Here is a 24,609-nt window from a genome sequence, read left to right on the forward strand (position 1 = left end):
CTAATGACACTTTTCTAGGACAATTAATTTAACTCGAACTTCATAATTCCGACGCAAATCATAGAGGATGTGTGTTCGAGTTCCTATTAACAGGCATAGCTCTTCATGAAGCTATGTATGTTCGGGATGGCGACCATTAACACTTGCGGCACCTGCAACCTGAACCGGAAATTACTGCATGAAACCGTAACGGAATCTAAGGTTACTCTTTAACGACCATTAGGGGAAGATTCCAACTCCCGTCTTTAGCAAGTAGTTGAGACCGCGACATTTGGGCCCATTGTCGTCTTCTCGGGTGCGCTTTTGGGAGGAAGAAAAACCACGTTGGCCGTCTCTCTGCTTCACGTGAGCGCCCCCCCCCCCCCCCCCCCCCCCCCCCCCCCTGCCGCCATTCATATCCCCAGCTCGAGAGCTCTGAAGCAGAGCCCATCGAATCTTGGAAGCTCTCCTCAGTCATCCGCCGATGGCTGCGAGCTTCTCTCTGCTTCATGTCCCGCCTCAGACCTTCCAAGTAATGCGGCTTCCCCCCGCCAGCAGGCTCTCAACCTTATCTTCAAGCACCTTTAAACCAAATGGTACGTGTTATGTTGTTTGCTGTTGTTCTTCGCTTTTGAGTACGGATGAATCCTCTCATTCTTGATCTCCTCTTTTTTGGTGATTTTCATGCTTCTCCTGAATTGGGTTGCAGGGAGTGTGAGAATTTCCACAATCGCCTGCGTTTCTTCAAATGGGAAGGAGCCCGACTCGCTGGAAACTGCCGCGAAGGGCGTCGAGCGGCTCGTCGAAGAGAAGCGGCGTGCAGAGCTGTCTGCGAGGATCGCTTCCGGGGAATTCACAGTCCAACGTTCAAGGTATGCAATTTTCAGGGAACTGTATATAACAAATTTTTCGCTTTGATTCTGCATATATACGTCTAAACTGGAGGGATGTGAACCTTTCTTCTCGAATCTCGGAAAATTCCATCTGGGTGTTGTTGAATTGGGATGATGACAAAGCAGGTAGGTCAAGTAGAAAATTCAGCTGATGTTTAAGTCTAATTATGGCGAAACATCTTCTTTATAGGCCCCGAGTTGAACCATAAATCAGAAAACTATGGTCGACATTTAAATTTCAAGTTCAAAGCTGTGGATATATTGACCCTTTGGCTTTTTCTGTGGAAGAAGATTTTCAGCTTTCCTGAGGAATGGGCTGTCGAAACTGGGGTTTCCCGATGAGGGTCTGGACGCTATCTTCAACTGGGTTGATGGTGGGAAGGATTATCCAAAGATTCCCGAAGCGAAGGGTGCAGTTAGTGCCATTCGAAATGGGCCCTTCTTCATCCCCCTTTACGAGCTTTACCTCACATATGGTGGAATTTTTAGGCTAACATTTGGCCCCAAGGTCTGTTCTTCTGATATACTAGGTGTTTTTTTTTTTGGGGTACTTCTCAACTTCATACGAGACATTTCTCTTCAACAATGATTGGTTTCATGATGCAGTCATTCTTGATAGTTTCCGACCCTTCTATTGCTAAACATATATTGAAGGACAACTCAAAATCTTATTCAAAGGTAAATACTTATTGGCTCATTATTCTGTGTATTATTTCCTTTCTCATCGGTAGCTAGTACAATGTAATGGTGATTGCAATTTCTGACTTCACTTCGTATATCAATGGGCAGGGTATCTTGGCAGAGATTTTAGATTTTGTTATGGGAAAGGGCCTTATTCCGGCTGATGGGGAAATATGGAGAGTTCGAAGACGTGCCATAGTTCCTGCTCTGCATCAGAAGGTAATGTACATCGGGGTGGTTTAACTTGCAAATCTTCATTTGTATCATACTTAACTTTTTTTTCTTTTGTTAATTTTAGTATGTAGCGGCAATGATAAATTTGTTTGGACAAGCATCGGATAGGCTTTGCCAGAAGCTCGACGCTGCTGCCTCTGATGGGGAAGATGTAGAGATGGAGTCTTTGTTCTCCCGTTTGACCCTGGACATCATTGGAAAGGCAGTGTTCAATTATGATTTTGATTCGCTGACCAATGACACTGGAATAGTTGAGGTACTACTGCCCCTAAAAAAATTTTCACTAAAGTTCTTCAACTCTGCCTCTTTTGTGTTTTGCTGTAGTTTATGGCTTTCCTGACTTGTACTTCACGTCAAGAGTAGGCCGTTTACACTGTTCTACGAGAGGCAGAAGACCGAAGTGTTGCACCTATCCCAACTTGGGAAATCCCTATATGGAAGGACATCTCTCCGAGGCAAAAGAAAGTTAATGCAGCTCTAAAGTTGGTCAACGATACCCTTGATGATTTAATCGCCATATGCAAGGTAACTCCTCTCTTACTTTAATCATGCATATAGGTTCTGCTTGTTGAGCAAGGGAATCAATAGTCATTTCCTTGCTGTTGCAGAGGATGGTAGAGCAAGAAGATTTGCAGTTTCACGAGGAATATATGAATGATGAGGATCCTAGTATTCTGCACTTTCTCTTGGCATCTGGAGATGATGTACGTCGTACTCACTTTGGACATGTCAATTGCTTTATGAAACCGAGTAATAATTTTCTAGAACTTGCCCCACTTTTTGAAGGTTTCAAGCAAGCAACTCCGGGATGACTTGATGACAATGCTCATAGCTGGACATGAAACATCTGCTGCTGTCTTAACATGGACATTTTATCTTCTCTCCAAGGTATTATGGCTAGCTCCATTATTTGTCAATGGGGTTCAAACCATTTCATCTAAAAGGTTGAAATTTATACTTACGGTAAACTTGGCGTATGAGGTCACTTCATTGCAAATCGAACTGCAGTCCATCTGTAACATCGACGACTAGGGACAAATGTATACTATTTTTCTGTATTATCAACGACTAGGGACTAATATATACTATTTATCAACAAAGGGACTAATTTATACTTTTCATATTTACAGGAACCTAGAGCTGTGGCAAATCTGCAAAACGAGGTAAATTTAGATATCTTATGTGGCTTTCAAATGATTGTACATTTCATAAGGAGAATATGCCCCTGGGAAGTCAATTTACCAGGGAAGATTGTCTTGGTTTGCTCAGTTAACTGTACCATGCAAAGACTCAGAATCTAGATTATGGCAGCAGATATACTATCTTTTCGTCATAAAAATCTCTTATCTTGCATACAAATCTGGTCTTACCTGTAGCATTCAAGTATTATGATTTCAAAGATATTACTATTTTACCTTTTGGTGATATTTTTGTAGGTTGATTCTGTTCTAGGAGATCGCTATCCAACAATTGAAGACATGAAGAAACTCAAATACACGACTCGGGTTATCAATGAAGTATGAATAATATCACTGTCTCCAGAAACTTTTGAAAGTCATCGTGGAGGCATTGAGTTCTTTTCAGTTGGTTTGATGTTTGTATTCTGTTCTTCAGTCCTTAAGGCTTTATCCTCAACCACCTGTGCTGATTCGCCGATCACTGGAAAATGATGTCCTTGGAAATTACCCTATAAAGAGGTGAAGCCTCATCAATGTCAGCTTTTCATTTCTTAACTACTTTATATGTCTCAGCTAAAACCTTCTCTATCCAATAATCATTGTCTTTTAGATCATAAACCGGTTATGATGATAACAAATTATTGATTTGACAGGGGTGAAGATGTCTTCATCTCTGTTTGGAACTTACATCGGAGTCCACATCTGTGGGATGATGCAGACAAGTTCAATCCCGAAAGATGGCCTTTAGATGGACCCAATCCAAATGAGACCAACCAAAACTTTTGGTATGTGAATTTGGATGTAGAAAGCCATTGAAAGCTTTTCATTTCCTGTTTAAAAAAGGTTGATCTTGATAAGAATGACTCTGTTCATTGCTTGGTTGGATCAGAATTCCTCTGATTCAAGAACTTGCTATCATCGATGTATCTGCTCGTTCTCTCACACTATATGGTTCGCAATTTCAGTTACTTGCCTTTTGGTGGAGGACCTAGGAAATGTGTAGGAGATATGTTCGCTTCATTCGAGGTAATGCTATAATTACATCGTTGTGTCCTCGGAAAAAGAGCCATCTCAATTTCTTGGCAGCTACATCAGCTTTGTTTCATCTTTTTTCTGCAGACAGTAGTAGCCGTTGCCATGCTTGTGCAGAGATTTAATTTTCAGGTGGCACTTGGAGCACCTCCTGTAAGCAATCATTCCATTCCATGAGGGGACCATCTTTCTTCCTCTTTTTCTTCTCATACGTAGATAACATAAGTGCTAAATACGACGATGAAATCCAGGTAAACATGACCACTGGAGCAACAATCCACACTACTGAAGGATTGAAAATGACAGTCACACGAAGAATGAAGCCTCCTGTTCTTCCCACACTAGAGATGCCGGCACTGAACATGAATGGTTCCACTAGCAACAATGAAGATGATTCCGTGCTTTCTCAGAAGGGTGAAGTTTCGTCCACCCATTCCTGATTGTTTCTTGCCATATTCAGAATGGCTACTTATCTTGTATAGTAAGAAAGAGATAGAACCGAAGTCAATTGTAGGAAATTTTTTACTTCTAAAACGTACCTGTCAGCTACATCTGGTTATCAATTGTAGAATCATCATTGCAATGGGAGATTGTTATCAATCTCTTGCAGAAATCTATCGAACTGCGCGTCTCTGATGGTTATGTTAAGTAGAGTCGAGATTTTAAATGACAGTATTCACGGGAATTTCCTATAATGGATCAATACAAAAGAGATCTTCAAAGAATTCTTTGATACAGGGCTTCACAAGCACAGGTGAATTCTTCTGAAAATTCATGAGCAACCAAAACACCGTTTTACTGAAAGTAGCCCAAGTTGCTGTGAGGACTCGCAGTCTGAGTCATAGAGTCTTTGACGGAAATGCTTGTAGAAGGCTTTCACTGCTCCATTCACCCCATCCTCGTTTTCCATGGCTCTCGCGAGTTCAATGGACCTTTCTTTCACCTGCAGTAACCTTTTAAGAAACTGATCATCCTCTTTTTCTGAGAAAATGACAAAATGATATAATACCTTGGGATCAAGCATGAATCGTATTGCGTCAACCAACTTCTCGAGAGAGAAATTGTCAACGGGAATGGGAGCAGGACCCAACCCTCTGGCATACACCCGATCACCCCAGAAGGTCTGATCTCCAAAGAAAGGCACAACTGTCGTCGGACACTGTTTTCCCGATCAGAAAATACAACTCGTAAGCAAGCAAGACTGCACGAGCTGTCTTAAAGAGAGTGGAATGTTTTATTTACCGCAGCTCTTAGACCAGCAGCAGTTGTTCCGGCACCCCCATGATGTACCTAGTGAACAATGTGGTGGGTCACTCCATATAACAAAATATCGGATTGCCGGGTTAAGGGACAATCAAAAGACGCCAATTATAGTATTAGTAAGGGCTAACGGCAGGTTATAGCATATTTACCACAGCATTGCATTGTTTGAAAAGCCAGTCGTGGGGGCAATTTTCCAGTAAGAAGACATAATCCTTGGGTTCTGCTACTGAAAAATAGGAGGAAGAAATAGAGGAAATCAAAGCACGGAGATTGAAGAACGAGATCGAGAATGGTGAGATCCATACTTGTGTAGGAAGCACACGTGAGAGAGGCGGCGGAACTTACAGTTACCAAGACCGCCCCATCCTCTGTTTATGATTCCCCTCTGTCCAGTGATTTCGAGAGCTTCAACTATTATATCCGTCATCTTTCCTGGTTCTGGAATTGGCTGTGGATAGACATGAAAGTAAATGGAGTTTGAGATCACTATTAAAATGCTCGAATTCGAGAAGTAAGCATTCCAATTATATAACTGTGAAACTGAAACTGAAAGCAATACATGTACATCTTCGTGATCAATATATGAGCACAGTAAAACATCTTAGCGGCGATACAGATACTTTTGAGGAACTCACAAGGCTACCGAAATCAAAGTAGATGGGCTTTTCACCTTCTTCTAGCCATTTCACAAGCAATTCTGGAGGTTTGTAACTCGAGGCAAGGTCCAAGAAACAGAACCCAACCACATCTATCTCAGCTCCCCAATCTGCAGGCCAGACACCAGAGGAAGCTTGACAGTGGTAAAATCTATGTACTAAATGCAATTGACAAGCAAACATTCAAGCATCGAAGTATGAACTCTACCTTTTGGTTTAGGGACTAAATGAGGGCTCCATATATAACCATAGGGCACATTTGGAGGAAAGCTATACGATCCACATAAGTACGTCACAGGTCTCAGCTTCAACTTCTCCTTTCTAAACTCGTTAACAATGTCCCTTATCCCGAGCCACATTAGTGCATCAATGATTTGGTAGGAAAGCTGCAAAATGCCGAAACATAGTAATCAACGGTATGTAAACAGAAGAAAGATCAAATATCAGCAGTCCCTTCAGTGGACGTACTCTATATCCAACCGCATGCTTTACACGTGAAAAAGGATGCGGAATTTCGATGGTAGGGCTGGAAAATGGTGGCAACATCAGCATGAATTCATATAAAAAATGAGAATGATTATTTGAAAATCTCATCGAGAAAATGACTTGACATAACTGAGTTAGTATATTAGATGCTAAAAGCAAGAGCTGGGAGTAGTTCAAACCAGATGAGACCTACGTCCATGGCATTGTGAAAAATATATGGAGTGGTACTTGTAGTGCCTCTGCTACGTGCATGTGTCCTGAAGAAGTAAATCTGTCAAATTAGTTTATCTCTTTCAAAAACATAAGTTCACTAACTCCGAGCGCATTCGAGTATAACTGGGTAAAATAGCATCAAAATAGTCCGTAGAGTCTCACCACATGCCGGAGGATTAGCAATTATTGCATCCATCTTGAACGGTAAGTTGGAATCAGGATCTGGATCCATACAAGTAGAAGTAAAGAGAATATTATGTCCTTGAGTTGATTTTGCTGAGCATGAACTTCAGACGGTCCTGAAGGCAGGATGCCTTTGTTCTTGACCATATCTGCACCAAGAAAGATCATCCCCAGTCCTATAATCCCTGGATTCGGTTTGGAAGATAAGCAAGAAGAACCGAAATTTATCTTCCCATCCAAAATAGATATTGGATGCAGGGCTAAGGAGGTATACGAACTTACACCATGCAATAACTTTAGGATCTCCACCTAATGGATAGAATTCCAATCCAGCATTTAAGACAAAATCCTTAAAGTTTAAGTGAGTTGCTAGTCTTACCCTATGGCCATCTCTCTGAAAAAGCAGATTGTATACAATCAGCTTTATAAGAAAAAGGTTCAAATCTAACCATGAGCACATCCCACCAGATACATGTTAATGCTTGCTCAGATTCGGATGGCGGGTAAGATGAGTGTAAAATGATGATGCCTAACCTGCAGTCTTTTTCCGATTGCCACAAAGGGTTGCACATCTCCCCGTGTTCCAACAATAAGCATCACTATCTGAAGAGGAGGTAAGTATGGGAACTCTGCATCAAGGGAGTCATCATATGTAGGTCGGTTGGAGGTGACTCCACGGCCCAAGTCACATGTCTCTTCTTTGATATCCACCAGAACTTCGACTTGCACGGTTCCATCTTCTTTAACAGTAGCAACTTGGTTTATCCACTTGAGCTGAAAAGCTTTAGGAAGGTTAGTAAATTATCCTATCGTTGCCAATACAGCCAACTGCAAGAAGAGTACAGCTTGCAGAAATACCCTCTTATCAAGAGTACTTTTCTTGTCGAAACATTCCCCCACAAACAGACCAAGAGAACTATCACGTTTAACTTTCTCAGCTTTCTGGGGCTGATCGATGTCATCTGATATTCCTGATCCTGAGGTTGATGCCTCTCCAATTGCAAGTCTTATCGGTGAAATCCTGTACGTAAGACCTGCAGAATAGCACATTAACTCATGAGTAAAACGCTTTGAAGGATCCATACAATCATGTTATATTCATTAGTGCGATAAATTGCAGGTTATCTCAATCGGGCACGCTCTTGAGGAATCGAACGGATAAACACACTCTCTAAAACAAGATTGAAACTGCCAAGTCATAGACTTGACAAGAAAAATAAAGCTTGCAAACGAAGTAACAGAGGAAAGAAACAGAAGCATAAAGCGGGTGAACCTGGAGAGTTACTGCCACGGTCATTTACTGTGGTGGCGGCCTCCTCCATGTCAACGGAAACATCAGCAGGACAGGGGAAGTGATTCAGTTCCATTTCTGCGAGCCAGAGGAGGCCAGAAGGGTTATGCTATGCCCTTGTAAACGAAAGTTCAAAGAAAAGACTGCTGTACTCATTGGATTATGAACAGTTGGGGTGTCTTTTTCCGTCATGAAATCTCCATAGATTCCATTACAAGTCCCTTTCTTTTATATAAAGAAAATAAATATTAAGGCGGAAATGACCTGATCTGGACGATTCTTTCCCCATGAGCTGAGGCTAAACGAACAGTCACAAAGGAAGCAAAGGCGACATCCGAGGAATCTCTTGTTGACACGTAATTCCCATTCTTTTCCTTGTGGGTCAACGCACACACTACGGAGAAATAGCTTGGCAGTGACCCACGAAGTCCTGACCGTTTCTTGCAGCTTCACTCGTCAAGGTCTTAACAGAGTCAAGCTGAACCAGCTTCAAGCGACAATCTTTACTGCCCCCGACTACGCCACTACATGGTAAAGCAGATGATGACCTCCAACGGATGACAACTGATGTTTTCGTGAATGTCTTTCTGCAATTAGTGGAAGTCTCAGCTTCTGCACGCACAGATTCTCCAGAAACAAGAAATGGTTCTGGCCATGATCATGCAAGAAAGAAGGGGGAAAAAAATCTGCAAAACAAGGCATTGTTCTGAACAGACAGAAGTGGCATTCATTCATACTCAAGAACATCATCAGATTTTGTGTCCCAATTAGGCTCACTGGCTATAGCCTAACCAGGTTTGGGCTTGGTTAGGCTTGGAAGAGCCCAAACTCGTGGGGTGACATGACAGTAACATCATGGAGGCCCAGCACAGCTACTTCCGGGACTCATCACACGTGCGAAGAGGAGCAATAGATGTACATTCAAGTGGGTCCCGCGTGTTTGGGTGACGTGGCACCCTCCAGTTTCTCCCCGCCATGCACGACGCTTTGGCGCGTGGGCCGCAGTCGCGCGCGTGGGAGAAGGGCAGACACAGATAGAGAGACAGAGAGAGAGAGAGAGGAAAGAGAAAGAGAGATTAGATGACAGCACTGTTCTGTGGGGCCACATAGGAAAGGCTGCTGCTGTGGTCGAGATGACAATTGACGCAGGCAGGAACCGGACAGCAGCTGAAAGAAGGAAAGAAGGAAGGAAGCCTTGCAAACAAGGAGGAGAGGATGAAAGGTCTCGATCATCCCTTCACCACTCCCCACTGATAAAATGCTCGCTCGCTCTCTCTCTCTCTCTCTCTCTCTCTCTCTCACTATCTCTCTCTGTTCTGTAAAACAGAAACCAAAGCCAAAGGCAAGAATGTAAATAAAGCTCGGACCTTTATGCATTGGAGAGAGACAAAAGATTCGCCCAGCTAAAAGAGAGAGACAAAAAGATTCAAACTTGATAGACAACCAACAAGAAGAGAGAGAAGAGAGTGAGTGAGGGAGGGAGGAGTTAGCTTGCTTTGCCTGCCCCTTTTACCTGGTTTGATCGTCCTCCATTTCTCTTCTATGAGCTGCTCTTTGTTTCATTTCATCGAATATAGATGCTGAACTTGCTCCTTCATCGATTATCTAAAGAGCAAGTTCAAATCTTTCCCCTGTTTGAGTGGTAATTTGTTAACTTTTCCACTTCGTAGTTTCTGGGTATTTTATTGGGCGCTCGGAGAAGTGAATTAGTTTTGAATGGGTTTGCTGTGACTGCGTGTGATTACATTTTGGAAGAGAAGTATATATCTGTCTGCCGTGGAGTGCTTGCTGGTCTGAGTTGGAATTCTAACTTAGCTGATGGGATTAGCATTCTTTGATGTAGAACTCTATAGTTGTTAATTGAACCTGATTTTGGTTGGAAGTTAAGTGCAACTGGGGATATGGTCTGCAGCTGTGTCCGAGTTCGGAGCCGAATGAGAATAATCTTGAATCTTTCATGTGTGCCTAAAGCATCTTCCGGTGCTCATCCTCACTGTGGCTTTGATTAACAAGAAGTGTTTGTTCATTCATTGCTGTAGGTGCCAATTTCATAAGCGTGGATGATTCCTTCATGAATGGTTGGTGTTGGGTAGCTGCCTCGAGACATCTCCATTTCTAGTACATTTCTCTCAGAAACCTAAAATGTCTGGCCGGAAGGTTTTGCTAACATATAAGCGAAAGCGGCTTTCATCAACTAGTGGCCTTGCTTGTGAAAACTGGAAATGTGGTTTGCCCTCTGAGGGTCGGGAAACAGATTCTCAGGTGAGATTTAACTGTTGTTGGAAGTGTTCTTGCGCTTTTGTTTTATTCTGTGGCGGCGGCAACAAACTGCTATTATAACTATCACTCTGTGAGGCTGTTTTGCTTTGTGAACTACTTAAACTTCGAAAAAAGAGGAATATATTATATGCTGTGGTGGGAGATCAAGTTGCGATTGCATCTTTGAGTTTATGGTCCAAGTTTTATGAAACTGCATCCTCCGTTTTTCTCTTGTGAAGTGCTTATGGTGTCTCTATGAAGCTGAAGCATGGTCCTTCTTGATTTGAACATGCAATACTCACCGCCTCCATTTGAACAATGATGCTTCTATTAGTCTTCTGCTCTCATTTTGGTCACTTACTTTCCTGAAGGATTTCCATGATGGCAAAAAGCCGTCTAGCAGCTGTGCCATTGCAAGAGATTCTTTAGATTCTTTGCCTGTCGAGAAATCCTGCAGAGTAAAGACAGAGGAAGGTGTTGAAGAATCTACTGCAGAACCATTAACAGTTTCTTCGAATGAATTGCCCCAAATAAGCACTCCTTGGAGAGATACCCCTGTGAAGAAATCGGATAGTCAACCAGTGGTGCATAGCTTCCCGAAGAGTAATTTGCCTCCAAATAACAAAGATCAATCTACAACACATCATGATAGCATTGTAGGGAAATTTTCTCAAATGTTAGTTCTAGGTGATGACACAGATAGGTCGTCATTTCCTAGTGCATCTGCCAAGGAAAATCATGATTTTTCACAGGCAAATGCCTCAAGTTTTGAAACATCAAACCTGGAAGTTGATTGTTCAATTATCGAAGAAAAGCCCACCAATTTATTTTGCGACTCGTGTGGAGAAGTGGAGCAATCTCCTGCTTTACTTACCTTCAGTCGAAGGCATAAGAGGAAAAGAGATGTAAATGGTTTTGGTAGAGAAAGCGAATCACTGTCTGCTAAGGGACAGAGCACCTCCTCTAATATTAATCCTCATGCTTCAGATGTGGCTAATCATGGAGGCAGCATTAGAGATCATGCGGCTTCTACAATACTGTCAGGCCACAATTCAGATGCGATAGTGGCCACTGATCGAGTATGCTTTACTTCTTATGAACTTAAGGATATTCTGAACCTGAATATGCATGCATGTAATGGCATTAGAGATTACCTACTTACTCATTGTATGGTTTAAATGGTGCTTCTAGTTTAAAACTTATGAGCATGCATGATATTCACATACAAAAGGATTGACTGAAAATTATCCCAAGAGTTCTTCAGTCAAGAAGCAAGGGAAGGAGGATCGTGAACAGAGGATTTTAATAAATTCTTGAATAATGAATGGTATTGGTTTAATTACTTACAAAAAAGAATGCTATTGGTTTTAAAAAATAATTCCTGTTGGAGAAGATAATCAAGGGGTACCTGATGTTGGTTTACGTTGTGTTCAAAACAGTGTTGGTTTACATTATTATTAATTTGCTTACTTATAAATCTTTTGTCACTCATTTGACTGGTTGTTACAGATGAAAGGCATTGATGCTATATCAGCTCGTCGAGGATCCTGCATTGGAAGTGAGATGTATGTTCCCATAATTTAAGCTGCTTGTTCAAAAATTTAGTAAACATACGCGTGACTGTTTGTACTAATTAATGAGCACAGTTCTATGGTCAACGAAGAGGAAGTGCCGAACGGAGATAACATTCCTGTGGATGTTTCGGCTAGTGCTGAACGAGAAATCAAGCATGAATCCGATTCTACTACGATCAAAGATCATTATCTTAGGTGTTCTCTAGGTGATACCATCAAAGATCTCCATTTGGATGCTAATAACAGCCAAGAAGCAGAAAATTCTCGAGTCGAAACACCCACTGGCGATCATGTGAGAGTCAATCATGTGAACAAAGGAGAAGTAGACCATTCTTACTTGAACCTTTCTGTTGCACCCTCAGGTATAGAACTCAACCATGTGATCAAAGGCTTGGACTATGGAATATTGCATATGGTTTTCTAAGCCAAAAGTCTTGCAGATGCCTCTGCCTCATTATGTGTGATTTGATTACAGATACATCTGGGCAGAAGGAGGGCATTGATTTGAATATATCACTTGATACTAATTCCATCAATGGCTCAGTTGAAATTCCCCATGGTTCACGATCCTCTATTTTTGAAGTTCGTGACACTTCTTTGCAAGAATTATCTCCTTCTAGTGCCTCGAAAGTTCGACATGGGAGAGACGATGAGTTTTTTCAAATCCCCCAAAAGCCTAGAGATTCATGCCTTGCGGAAGACTTCAACCCCAAACATGACAGGGGCAAATCTTCTGTTGTTTTTCCGGATGAAGATGCATCCAAAAACAAATGCATGCAGGTCTGTAGAATCAAGGCAAAACTTGTTCAATTCACTGCTCAACTTTTCCAGTGTTAATTCTCTGTTATGTTCTATTGCAAAAGATGCATGCCATCACTAATACTCTTCTTCTATCTCATCTTTTCAGCTGTTTCCAGATAAAAATGATGAAATTGCCATAAAATCATCAGTCAGCCTCCTCGAAACGGTTGGTTCTAAAGATTCTAAAGCAGGGGATGTTCTTCAGTTGGGTATTGCTAATACATGTCCAGAGCAGCTCTTTGGACGACATCCTTTTCAAGGCTTACCTCCGCCTATTGACCCCAATTTCAGTGGATGCACCCATAGAAACTGCCCCTCAATACAATTGCTAAGTCCTGAAAGTGAAAGCAAAGAATATTTGCAGCATCAATTCCCTTACTCGTCTACAAATCAGCATTCACTTCTTCTGAGACGCAGTTTGATGCTTGATAGCATTCTAGGTCGTGCTAGAGCTTCAAATGCTTCCATAGCGTGGTCAGAGGAGGAGTTGGATTATCTGTGGATTGGTGTGAGAAGATATGGGAGAAGCAACTGGGAAGCTATGCTAAGAGATCCGAGGTTACATTTTTCTCCATTTAGAGTGGCCAGAGACCTAGCTGAGCGGTGGGAGGAGGAGCAGATTAGACTTTTCAATGGGGCTTGCTCATCACAGAGCAAAATCTCAAGACCGCGAGGGCTTCCTTCTGGACATAATTGTAGTTTGAGACGAAGGGGTGGGGCTGGGGCTCTAAGGAGAAACTTACTGGATGAGACCCAACTCTCGCTCGGGGACTTATACATGCATAAGGAGGGGACTAGTATGGGGGATTTTCCAGTTGGACAGCTACACAGAACTGGTGGTCACACAGGGAGGAACCTTTACAAGGATTATCTCATGGAGCGATACGACAAGAGATCGTTAAATGGTCCTTTCACCAGCGTTGCAGAGGCAAATGATGGTTTGCCTCATTGGCTTCGAGAAGTTCATATCCCTCTTCCAGGACTAACATATCAAACTGCGGCATCATATGTTATGCCTACATCTCATTCTGGATCGGCAAAAATTGCTCGACCTCATTCGGATTCCAGTATGCCATGCCCCAGAATGAATATCACCTCAGATGCTCGAGACCCTGTCAGGCACGGGGCAGCTGAATGGGGCAGTTCCTCTCTGCCTCGTGCTAGTAAGCAAAATGACTTTATCGTCATCAACAGCGATTCATCTTCAGAAGAGACCATATCTGATGATAATTGTATTAGGGCGTGATTCTCAGTAAGGTGGGAACTTTAGCGTTGAGAATTAATAAGGTGCTGTAGAGTATTTTTGCGATGAGGCAACTGTGAATCTGGAAATGTAATATTGGGAAAATAAGAAATCCACTTATTGCTGCAGTTCGTCTTGAGTTGAAATCTTACCATACAATCAAGCAATACATGTTGATATCAAGCATTACAGCAAATGTTGCTTTAAAAAGGTAAGATGAGGAAGAGACCGAGCCCATAAATACTGATGAAGCATTGACACCTCGTAGCGTGGAACTTCCTGGATCATCTTGGGATCGACCCAGATTCAGTATACAGGGAAAAGGAGGTGCTATCGAGTATTTCTTGGTGGATTTCATCACAGTGCTGGAATGGTTCATCTCTCATCGAACGAACCTCTTGGTTGATTTGCAAGAGACTCTGTGAGTTCCTCAGTCCTAGTTCCATCGCCACTTCTTTCATCGTAGGCCTCTTCTTCCTGTTCAATCTCAAACATCTCATGGCAAGCATTGCTACGGCTTTGACATCCTCCTTTCTTGCTTCGTTTGCAACCCGATGATCTAAAGTCTCACCCAAACGGTCTTCTCTCACCATGGTCATGAAGTTCGCGACTCTGTTCCTCTCGTCTTCACCTCTGGCAAAGGAGACTGGCCCTTCTCCAGTGAGGAGCTCAACAAGAACAACTCCAAAGCTGTAGACATCACTTCTATCTGTGAACTGGCTCGACTGGAAATACTCAGGATCCAAGTATCCGAACGTACCCTGGACTGCTGTGGTTATGTGGGTTTTATCATATGGAACTGACCTTGAAGTACCGAAATCAGATACTTTTGAAGCCAGCTTCTCATCCAGGAGTATGTTGGAAGGCTTAATGTCGCGATGGAATATGGGAACCGAAGCAGAAGAGTGCATATAAGCTACTGCTCCGGCAACTTCACACGCAACTCGAAGTCTGTCTTCCCAAGGAAGGGAGAAATTGCGATCTTGATGGATATGCTGCGATAAGGTTCCATTTGGAATATATTCGTAGACAAGTGTTGGAACCTTGGTCTCCAGGCAACATCCTAAAAGTTTTACGATGTTCCGATGATTTATTTGTGATAGAATGACCACTTCGTTCACGAATTGGTCGATTCGCTCTCTGTCAATAGCTTTCGATTTTTTCACGGCGACTATTGTACCATCTTCTAGCATGCCTTTGTAAACCGTGCCATAGCCTCCCTGACCAAGAAACCGGCTTTTACTGTAGTTGTCTGTTGCTCTTTCAAGCTCTTCTCGGGTAAAAATTCTTGCCTTTTCGCCACTTCTGAAGGATGCCAGCTTCTGTTGTAACAAAAACCCGCCATTCTGCTCGAATAATTTCTTCTTGATATTGTTTGACCTCTGCTTCTTGAGATACCTGTACAACAGGTAAGCGGAAACAAAGAGACAGAGACACCCGAAACCAATGCTGGCACCTGATACAACCAATAATATGCATTACGCACATCGAACGTTTAAGTTTCGGGATTAGACTTGATCAAAACAAGGTAAACAATGGTCATATGTAAAAGCTGGAGAGACTGAAGGAGAGACAGTTACCTATGGACACAACCAGCTTGATTGGGAACTTCTTACCAGGAACTCGAATGCACAGGAAATGCCCCAGGCCACTGACACGAAGATAGCCATCCGGGCAGCTGCAGTAAAAACTTCCAGGACTTTCTCTGCAATCCTCGAGTTTTAGTGGAATCAGAATGGGATTTAAAGGGTAAATCATACTGTGGTTGGATAACATATTTGCCTTCATTATTGTCTCTTTACTGACTCCGAATCTTGGCCCTATCTCCTCAATAGTCTCGTCCTGCGCCACAATATATGTAAGCAAGACGCTGAATCCGCTCTGCGTCTGGTTTGTGCTCGGGCAAGCACATCTTAGAGGGACCACCAGTCTCACGCCAATCGGGATATCTTCTGGATCATAGTAGTTTTGACCCAAGATGGCCTTGCAGGTGGTCAGGCCCTGATATGTACTGTTTGCTATCCTGAAGTAGTAATCGCCTCGGGTGACAGTGTAAGTGGCGCTGTGCTGGTATATACTTCCAGAGCAGGAACAGGAGACCGGAACGATGACCAAGTGATTGGAAGGGATTGTTTCGCCTATGGAAGTGAAGTTGTTCGACGAGGCTATGCTGGACGGGTCAGAGTCGAGGAGGTTGGCTATGCTCGAGGGAGTATCATAAGGTGGGATAGAACGGAAAGACATAAAAGACTGGCACTGGGATTGGGGGTTGTCATTGCAGAGGTAACCATTTGAGCTCAATGAAGCGGAGGAGCAGTTGGTCACCGCTGCACCGATGTATTGTTGTTGGCAGTTGGAAGGACGATGAAGCACTGACACGAAGAAGAAGGTTAATGGAATGACTGAGATGGCAGAGAGCTTCATGGGTAGCTCGTGTTCGGACAGCAGGAAATGTGTTTTGGTGCAGAAGGATTAGCCAGAGATCATTGCATATCAAATGCCTGACAATCTCTCTGGGAAATTTTAGACTGCGCCATTTTCAACTTGGAAAGACAGGTGGCTTGGAAGAAAGCACACGACCCTTAAAATTCAAACATGACTAAGGAAAGTGCCAGTTCGAATTTTCCACAACTTCGTTAGAGCTAGTCGCTTTTGTTGAATCAACCAATCATCGTTGGGCTGGCTCCTTTTGACTGCAGAAAGTACAATACAGGAACCAAGAACAAAGCAGCGTTTTACCAATAAACAGGAGGAGATTGAAAGATTGATTGCCGTAAACTGGTACATGAACATGAGAACTGATGAATTGTTCTCCAAGACAAGCTCCTGGTGTACCTACCTTACCCTGAGGTAACATGGTGTCAATTGTTTCTGCATAAATTTGATCAACAACGGCAAAAAACAGATTCGGTTGCCAAATTTAGTACATCCGAGCTCATTGTAACCTGGCGGTGCTCTGAAAGCACAATCTAATGAACTTGCAGACAATCAGGAAACAGGACTAGCATCGACATTCACCTTTTTCGTGTCTTTATTTTTATTCACCTTGCCATATCCATATCTCTCTGTGCATGAAATTCTACTATGTATGTGTGTGTGTGTATACATACAAATTTTCTTATGGCTTAAGATTGTCGTCGAACGTAACGGAGGGGAAGGGCGATCAATTGATAGAGACATCTACGGTAAGTGTCGACGCGGTCGAGGCAATTTCCATGAAATGTAATTAGAATTTTCTTTTTGTTGAATTTTCTCAGTTAGAATTACTCTAATACCCAAAAATCTAAGGCCCTGTTTACTTTGAGAAAATTTTGAAAATTTTTCATAAAATAGTAAACTGTAAAATATGTGTTTACCTATCTCAAATGAAGAAGAGCTTTTTTAAGAAAAGAGATTTTTCTAATTCTCTAAATTCAAAGTAGTTTAGAGAAGTATTTTTGATAGTTTTTCAATTCTCTCCGCTTTAATTGGAAGTTCTTTTTATTAATAATTTTGTTTTTTAATTACGTCAATTCTCGTCTCTTTGTTTGGAAAGTTTCCAATCATTATAAGCTATTGAATTTAAGTTTGAAAATTCTTAATCTTGAGTTTGTAAAAATAATTTCTTAATTTTCTTTAGAGAAATAAATTTAGAAAATGAGAAAAAAATGGGAAAGAAAAATAAAGAAGACTTTTCTAAAAGTCAGTAGGCCCTAATAGATTCTAACTAATCTAGACTGAGCTGGATTGGCCCACTAAAAGGTAAAAGTAAAACTCCCGCAATAAATATTTGGTGAGTATTAATCACCTACCTTATTTAGTAACAAGTTTTTTTATTATTTAGTGAAAATAGCCTAAATCAATTATTTTCATGAGATTCCTCAATCTACCAATTTTTCTAAATTTTGGTTTGAAAAATCACAACTTTTACCTCTATTTCCCTAATCTACCAATCCGTTAATTGAGCCGTCAAAACTGTTGACGTGGCCTTTAACGGTGCTGATGTGGCAGACGATTGCCCACGTGGATGGCATGCCATAAACCTTTTAACTGAAAAAATCACAGTCTTTTTTTCCCTCATCTACCAAAATATCAATAACAATTCCATCATCTACCAAAATCACTTTGAAAAATCATATAGTTTGCTTATGTTCCCTCACCTACCAAAATATGGCTTCTTTTAAAAATCACATCGACCAAAATATGACTTCTTTGAATAATTATAAGTTTGAATTAGGGACTTATATATATATGTGTGTGTGTGTGTGTGTGTGTATGTGTTGATTTGAATGTTAAAATAATTTTAATAGAAAAGAAGTGTTAGAACAGTTATAAGTTTGTCATTTGCAAATAAAAAAATGTCTATATATGTTATCACATTAAGTAATATAGGAACTTAGACATATTATACTGTAAAGATAATAACCATATTAAAATAACCATTCCAACAGAACTTGTGCACACAAACATCTATAAAATTTTAGCATGGTTCAACTTGTTGGACACAAGTTCTATTGGACACAAGTTCTGTTGGAATGGTTTTGTCTTTACAGTATATTATGCCTGAGTTCTTATCTGTATATACACGAAAGCAAGATAAAAGTGGGTTGTGCCAGATGGTCCCAAAACACTTCGTTTCTGAATGTAATTTTCTCGATCTTTTGCGCTTTTTCTAATTATAAAATTTTGAATTTTAGAAATAAATAGTTATAGATTTGTAGAACTGTTCATTATTTTATCGATTCTCTGAGTTTTCTTTATTTTTTAATTTTTATTTTTAATTTTAGAAATAAATAAATATAGATTTGTGGAACTAGTTGTTATTTTCTCAAATTTTTCAGTTTTTACAAAAATGAATTTTAGTTTTATTTTTAAAGCATATAGATATAGATATATGGGATCGATTGTTATTTTCTCGAATGTACGTAATTTAATTTTAGGTACATTCACAATTAGATTTTTGGAGGCGAGTTCTTCAGCTATTTAATTTTTTTTCTCACATCTAAACTTTTTTAGAATTTTAGGATTTTTCAATTTTGTGTGTAGCTTAGGTGTTAAATTTCGATAATGCAGATATAATGAATTTCTATCTTCAACATTTTTATCATATCTGCATTATCAAAATTTAAATAATAATCGGTCTCATAAATCTATATTTACCTTAACCATGCCAAAATAATTATGTCAAAATAAGTTATATCATGCTAAAGAAATCGGTTCCCGTGTCTAACAAGTTCAAACATGCTAAAATTTTATAGATGTTGAGGAGCATAAGTTTTGTTGAAATGGTTATTTTGATAAGATTATTATCTTTGTAGTATAATATGTCTAAATTCTTATATTATTTAATGTGATAACACATATGTATATTCTTTTCATTTGCAAATAACAAACTTGTAACTGTTCTAACACTTCTTTTCTGTTAAAAATTCTTTCAATATTTGAGTCAATATATATATATATATATATATATATATATCCCTAATCCAAACTTATAATCATTCAAAGAAGTCATAGTTTGGTGGGTGCGATTTAAAAAAAAAGTCATATTTTGGTAGATGAGGAAATATAAGCAAACTATGTGATTTTTTAAAGTTATTGATATTTTGGTATATGGGGGAAATGTTATTGATATTTTAGTAAATGGGGGAAAAAAAGCAAACTATGTGATTTTTTCCGTTAAAAAGTTTGTGGTATGCCATCCACGTAGGCAACCTTTTGCCACATCAGCGTCGTTAACGGCCACATCAACAGTTTTGACGGTCTAATTAACGGATTGGTAGATCAAGAAAACGGAGGTAAACATTGTAATTTTTCTAGCTAAAATTTTTAAAATTGGTAGATCAAGAAATTTTGTGAAAGTAATTGATTTTTCATGCTATTTTTCCTATTATCGAATAAGAAATTTATTATTTTTAATAACAAGAAATTTGAGTCTTGTGGAGCTCTCAGTTTCATCCGCACTCTTCGAGTCCGAGTGACATTAGTTCGGGCTTATAAATCTCGTCTCTATATATCTTAAATCTTCATTTTGAACTGTGCTCCTGGCCTCTCTTCCATTTAAAAAAAAAAGAACGAATAATTAGAATAAAAGAAAGAGTTGGCTAATTAATACATGTGATGTGATCCTAATTGGTGCAACGATTATAATATAGAGGGAAAATCACGTAGGCTTTACGATGTTTACTCGTGATAAGAATTTCTTTCCTGGTAGAGTTATCGCTTCACCAATAACATTGATATTCATTAGCAAAGATTAATTTGAACATTTCAACCTACAAAACATAAATTCTTATAATTTCTTTTAGATAGAAATTAATTTACGTTGTAAAGATGGTTATGTATGCAGTGGTTTGTCCTGCCAGTTGTAGATATATATAATTGAAGAAATTACGAAACATTCAGCAAGACACAACCCCGTACCTCGCGCACTGTCAACGATGCTGACATTAATTAAGTTTGATATAAAAGGCAATAGAGCAGTGCTATCTCCTGCGTCGACTTTTATTGAAAGAAAAACACAACTACAATGAGTGCTCGACTAACTAACATATGAAAAACACAACTACAAATAAAATAAATTTGAATTAGCTTATGTTTCGTAAAATATGAGTTTTTTTCTCAAATAATAGATGATGTGATATGCCTTTTTTGGATAATAATATGATATGCCTTATGAGTCACAATATATAATAGCAAAATAGCAAATCGAATGACAAGACATGATATGAGCGAAAACATTAATTAATATAAGTACCTTCAATTAGGATAATCTTTTTTGACAAAGAACAAAATTCAAAATCTGAGACAAAATCAGGAATGGATCTAGAAATATAGTCCAAGGGCCAAACAACTTTATGTCGTATAAACCCGCTGACCCGAGAAACCAACCGTTCCCCCGAACCAAATCGAAAATTACAAAAAAAAAAAGAACAAAAAATACACGGGCGTCGCACGTGATAAACGCAAGTAAGAGAACTGTTTATGATGGTGGGTCTAGGGAGAAATGGTCTTTTATGTTGCTTCAACGTTGTTTTTATGATTTTACAAATTGATCATGATCGAGATGTGTTCAATTTGTGGATTTGTAATTTGGTTTATTCGATGTTCGGTTTGTTAAACGTTGTGGATGATTTGATCGTGATCGATATGTTTTCAATTTGTGGATTTGTAACTTGGTTTATTCAATGTTCAGTTGGTTAAACGTTGTGGGTGAAAATCAGAAAATGTTAATTAATTTTTTTAAAAATAAATTCGGATCAGTCAAGAAATCAACTCAAATAACCTGACCCATTAACGATCGGATTTTTTAGATAAATTTAATCATTTTAGTTACTCGTTTCCTCGATCCGACCAAACTCGAAAATTTGATTATGTGAGCCGAAATTTACAATCCCGACCCAACCCGAACCATGTTCACCCCCCTCCTTATATAATCTGAACCGACTACTCTTCCTGCCTTTACCCTGGCTGGGAGAGGGAGGAAAGCTGAAAAAGAAATGGTAAATTCTGATGACACCTCTATAACTTGTGAAATGGCTCGGGATACCTCTCCTTTAAAAAATTAGCCACACAACACCCCTCCTTTCGCCGACGTGGCACCAAAAGAACATTCACTTTGCCATATGGATTCCATGTCACGGAACTGCACAAATCGACCAATTACCTAATTTCTTTACCGGAATCAAATCTGACCCGACTTAAGAAAAAACAATAGAAATCAACGAAATGAAGGGTGATGTGTGGCTAATTTTGGAAAAATGAGTGTTGCTGGCCATTTTACAAATTATAGGGGTATGTTGAAATTTATCAAAAAAAAAAAAAGAGGTAAAATCGGAAAAGAATAGGAGAGAAGTTGCATCAGTCCAGCAAAGCTTGTTTTTAATGCATTAAATGACTCGGAGGAAAATTCGGCAGATCAAATAGGAGGAAATATCGATTTCGAAGGCAAAAATATTTGAGTCAAAGTAAACGAGACTCCATTTGGTTAAATTGATGGGGACTGGGCCCAACCGAATGAATTTCCACAACAAGAACAAACAACAATGTCAATTCTAGGTGGAAAATTAAACTTCTCGATAAAGACGAACGGACGACGACATTCCAGTATTCATTTTGTCATGCCAACAATCATAGATGTAATCCCTTGAAATGTAATAATTTGTTGAACCTATGAGGCATTGGCCAGACGCGAAGAACTTATGCAGTATTGGAAAGCGAACTTTGTGTAGATTACCCACTTCACGTTGTATAGGAAAACGATAAATCATTGGTGTATATTTTGGTAATGAAACTTATCTCATCCACACGCACGAGAACCTGTTAAGAGCACAGGACAGCTGAAATCGCAGTTCCTTTCTGCCTCATTCTAGTATACAAAATGGACTTTATCGTCATCAGCAGTGATTCATCTAAAGAAGACGACCGTATATCTGATGATAATTGCATTATTAGGCCATAATTCCCGGGAAGTAACGTGGAAAATTCATTGCTAAGATTTGATTTATGGCGGCTGTATGAGTATTTTTGCATGCGGCAACTGAAAATGTAATATTAGGAGAGAGGGGGGGGTGGAGGAGATCCCATTATATGATGAATATCAAGCAGCTTTTAGCCTAGAAATATTACAGCAAATGTTGAAAAAAAAAAAAATAAAGGTAAGAAGAGGAAGAGACCGAGCCAGTGTACATTGATGAAGCATTGATAGTTGATAGCATCGAACTTCCGGTATCACCTCGGGATCGACCCAGATTCCATATCCAGGGAAAACGAGGTGCTATTGAGTGTTTCTTGGTGCATTCCGTCACAATGCTGGAACGGTTCATCTCTCATCAAATGAGCCTCTCGGTTGATTTGCAAGAAACAATGTGAGTTTCTCAGTCCTAGTTCCATCGCCACTTCTTTCATCGTAGGCCTCTTCTTCCCATTCAATCTCAAACATCTCATCACGAGCATTGCAACCTGAGGATCTAGCGTCTCGTCCAGACGGTTTTCTCTTGCCATGGACATGAAGTTCGCGACTCTGTTCCTCTCGTCTTCACCTCTGTCAAAGGAGACTGGCCCTTCGTCTGGTGAGGAGCTCAACAAGAACAAGTCCAAAGCCGTAGACATCCCTTCTATCTGTGAACTGGCTCGACTGGAAATACTCAGGACCCAAGTATCTTAGCGTACCCTGGACTGCTGTGGTTATGTGGGTTTTATCATATGGACCTGACCTTGAAGTACCGAAATTGGGTACTTTCTTCGCCAGCTTCTCGTCCAGGAGTATGTTGGAAGGCTTAATGTCATGATGGAATACGAGAACTGAAGCAGCAGAGTGTCATGTAAGCTACTGGTCCGGCAACTTAACACGCAACTCGAACTCAGTCTTCCCAAGAAGAGAGAAATTGCTATCTTGATGGATATGGTGCGGTAAGGTTATGTTCGGGATAAATTCGAAGACAAGTACTGGAATCTTGGTCTCCAGGCAACATCGTAAAAGTTTTACGATGTCTCAGTGATTTATTTGCGATAAAATGATCAGGTCGTTCACGAATTGCTCGATTCGTTCTCTGTCAATAGCTTTCAATTTTTTCGCTGCAACTATTGTGCCGTCTTCTAGCATTCCTTTGTAAACTGTGCCATAGCCACCCTGACCAGGAAACCGGCTTTTACTATAGTTCACTGCTGCTCTTTCAAGCTCCTCTTCAGTGCAAATTCTCGCCTTTTTGCTACTTCCGAAGGATGCCAGTTTCTGTTGTAACAAAAACCCGCCATTCTGCTCTAATAATTTCTTCTTGAGATTGTTTGATCTCTGCTTCGTAAGATACCTGTACAACAGGTAAGCATAAGCAAAGAGACAGAGACACCCGAAACCAATACAGACACCCGAAACAAACAAAAATCTGCATTAGGCGATTTAAGTTTCATGATTAGAGACACTTGATCAAAACAAGGTAAACAATGGCTAATGTAAAACCATAGAAAAACTGATGGAGAGACAGTTACCTATGGACAAAACCATCTTGATTGGGAGCCTTTTACCAGGAACATAAATGCAAGAAATGCCTCAGGCCACCAACCTGAAGATAGCCGCTCCGGAAGCTGCAGTAAAAACTTCCAGGGCTTTCTGTGCAATCCTCGAGTTTCAATGGAATCAGAATGGGATTTAAAGGGTAAATCATACTGTGGTAGGATGACATATTTGCCTCCATTATTGTCTCTTTACCCACTCCGAATCTTGCCCCCGTCTCCTCAATAATCTCGTCCTGCGCCACAACATATGTAAACAAGATGCTGACTCCACTCTGCGTCTGTTTTGTGCTCGGTCAAGCACATCTTAGAGGGACCACCAGTCTCACGCCACTCGGGATATCCTCCGGATCATAGTAGTTTTGACCAAAGATGGCAATAATGACCAAGTGATTGGAAGTGAGCGTTCCGCTTAATTGAAGAGAAGCTGACTCTATGCTGGATGGGTCGGAGCCGAGGAGGTTAGCTATGCTTGAGAAAGTATCATAAGGTGGGATAGAACGAACGACGTAAAAGACTGGCACTCGGATTGGAGGTCGTCATTGCGGAGGTAAGCATTCAAACTCAATGAAGCAGAGGAGCAGTTGATCACTGCTGCACCGACGTATTGTTGTTCACGATCGGAAGGACGATGAAGCAGTGACACGGAAAGG

General features: G+C 40.4%; 3 protein-coding genes and 2 pseudogenes across 8 annotated transcripts; 2 read left to right on the plus strand and 3 right to left on the minus strand.

The window, feature by feature from the left end:
• The first annotated feature begins 365 nt into the window (after nucleotides 1-365).
• Nucleotides 366-4,614, plus strand: LOC116213063 (protein LUTEIN DEFICIENT 5, chloroplastic). Its single transcript, XM_031547870.1, has 16 exons — nucleotides 366-575; nucleotides 689-851; nucleotides 1,164-1,380; nucleotides 1,479-1,550; nucleotides 1,662-1,772; nucleotides 1,852-2,043; nucleotides 2,151-2,312; nucleotides 2,396-2,491; nucleotides 2,574-2,675; nucleotides 2,918-2,950; nucleotides 3,224-3,304; nucleotides 3,402-3,484; nucleotides 3,619-3,750; nucleotides 3,931-3,991; nucleotides 4,085-4,150; nucleotides 4,249-4,614. Exons 1-16 carry the CDS (start codon nucleotides 464-466, stop codon nucleotides 4,435-4,437), a joined length of 1,872 nt encoding a protein of 623 aa, XP_031403730.1. The 5' UTR covers nucleotides 366-463; the 3' UTR covers nucleotides 4,438-4,614.
• LOC116213070 lies at nucleotides 4,551-9,292 on the minus strand (annotated as a pseudogene).
• Nucleotides 9,182-14,094, plus strand: LOC116213015. 6 transcript variants are annotated; one of them, XM_031547823.1, is made up of 8 exons: nucleotides 9,182-9,311; nucleotides 9,417-9,605; nucleotides 10,129-10,351; nucleotides 10,720-11,427; nucleotides 11,858-11,913; nucleotides 11,995-12,284; nucleotides 12,398-12,702; nucleotides 12,830-14,094. In XM_031547823.1, the coding sequence occupies exons 3-8, from the start codon at nucleotides 10,232-10,234 to the stop codon at nucleotides 13,967-13,969; spliced, it is 2,619 nt and encodes an 872-aa protein (XP_031403683.1). In that variant the 5' UTR covers nucleotides 9,182-9,311; nucleotides 9,417-9,605; nucleotides 10,129-10,231; the 3' UTR covers nucleotides 13,970-14,094. The 6 variants fall into 6 exon arrangements, with proteins under 6 accessions (XP_031403683.1, XP_031403697.1, XP_031403704.1 ...); XM_031547844.1 differs by lacking the exon at nucleotides 9,182-9,311 and having other exon boundaries at nucleotides 9,318-9,605; nucleotides 10,720-10,951; nucleotides 11,336-11,427; XM_031547837.1 differs by lacking the exon at nucleotides 9,417-9,605 and having other exon boundaries at nucleotides 9,218-9,311.
• Nucleotides 14,033-16,507, minus strand: LOC116213052 (wall-associated receptor kinase-like 9). Its single transcript, XM_031547860.1, has 2 exons — nucleotides 15,547-16,507; nucleotides 14,033-15,422 (listed from the first exon to the last, which is right to left on the minus strand). Exons 1-2 carry the CDS (start codon nucleotides 16,388-16,390, stop codon nucleotides 14,251-14,253), a joined length of 2,016 nt encoding a protein of 671 aa, XP_031403720.1. The 5' UTR covers nucleotides 16,391-16,507; the 3' UTR covers nucleotides 14,033-14,250.
• A 5,977-nt stretch (nucleotides 16,508-22,484) lies between these two features.
• LOC116207567 lies at nucleotides 22,485-24,483 on the minus strand (annotated as a pseudogene).
• Nucleotides 24,484-24,609: the final 126 nt, after the last annotated feature.

This window comes from Punica granatum, chromosome 1 (assembly GCF_007655135.1).
Source record: "Punica granatum isolate Tunisia-2019 chromosome 1, ASM765513v2, whole genome shotgun sequence".
In the NCBI taxonomy this organism is placed as follows: Eukaryota; Viridiplantae; Streptophyta; class Magnoliopsida; order Myrtales; family Lythraceae; genus Punica; species Punica granatum.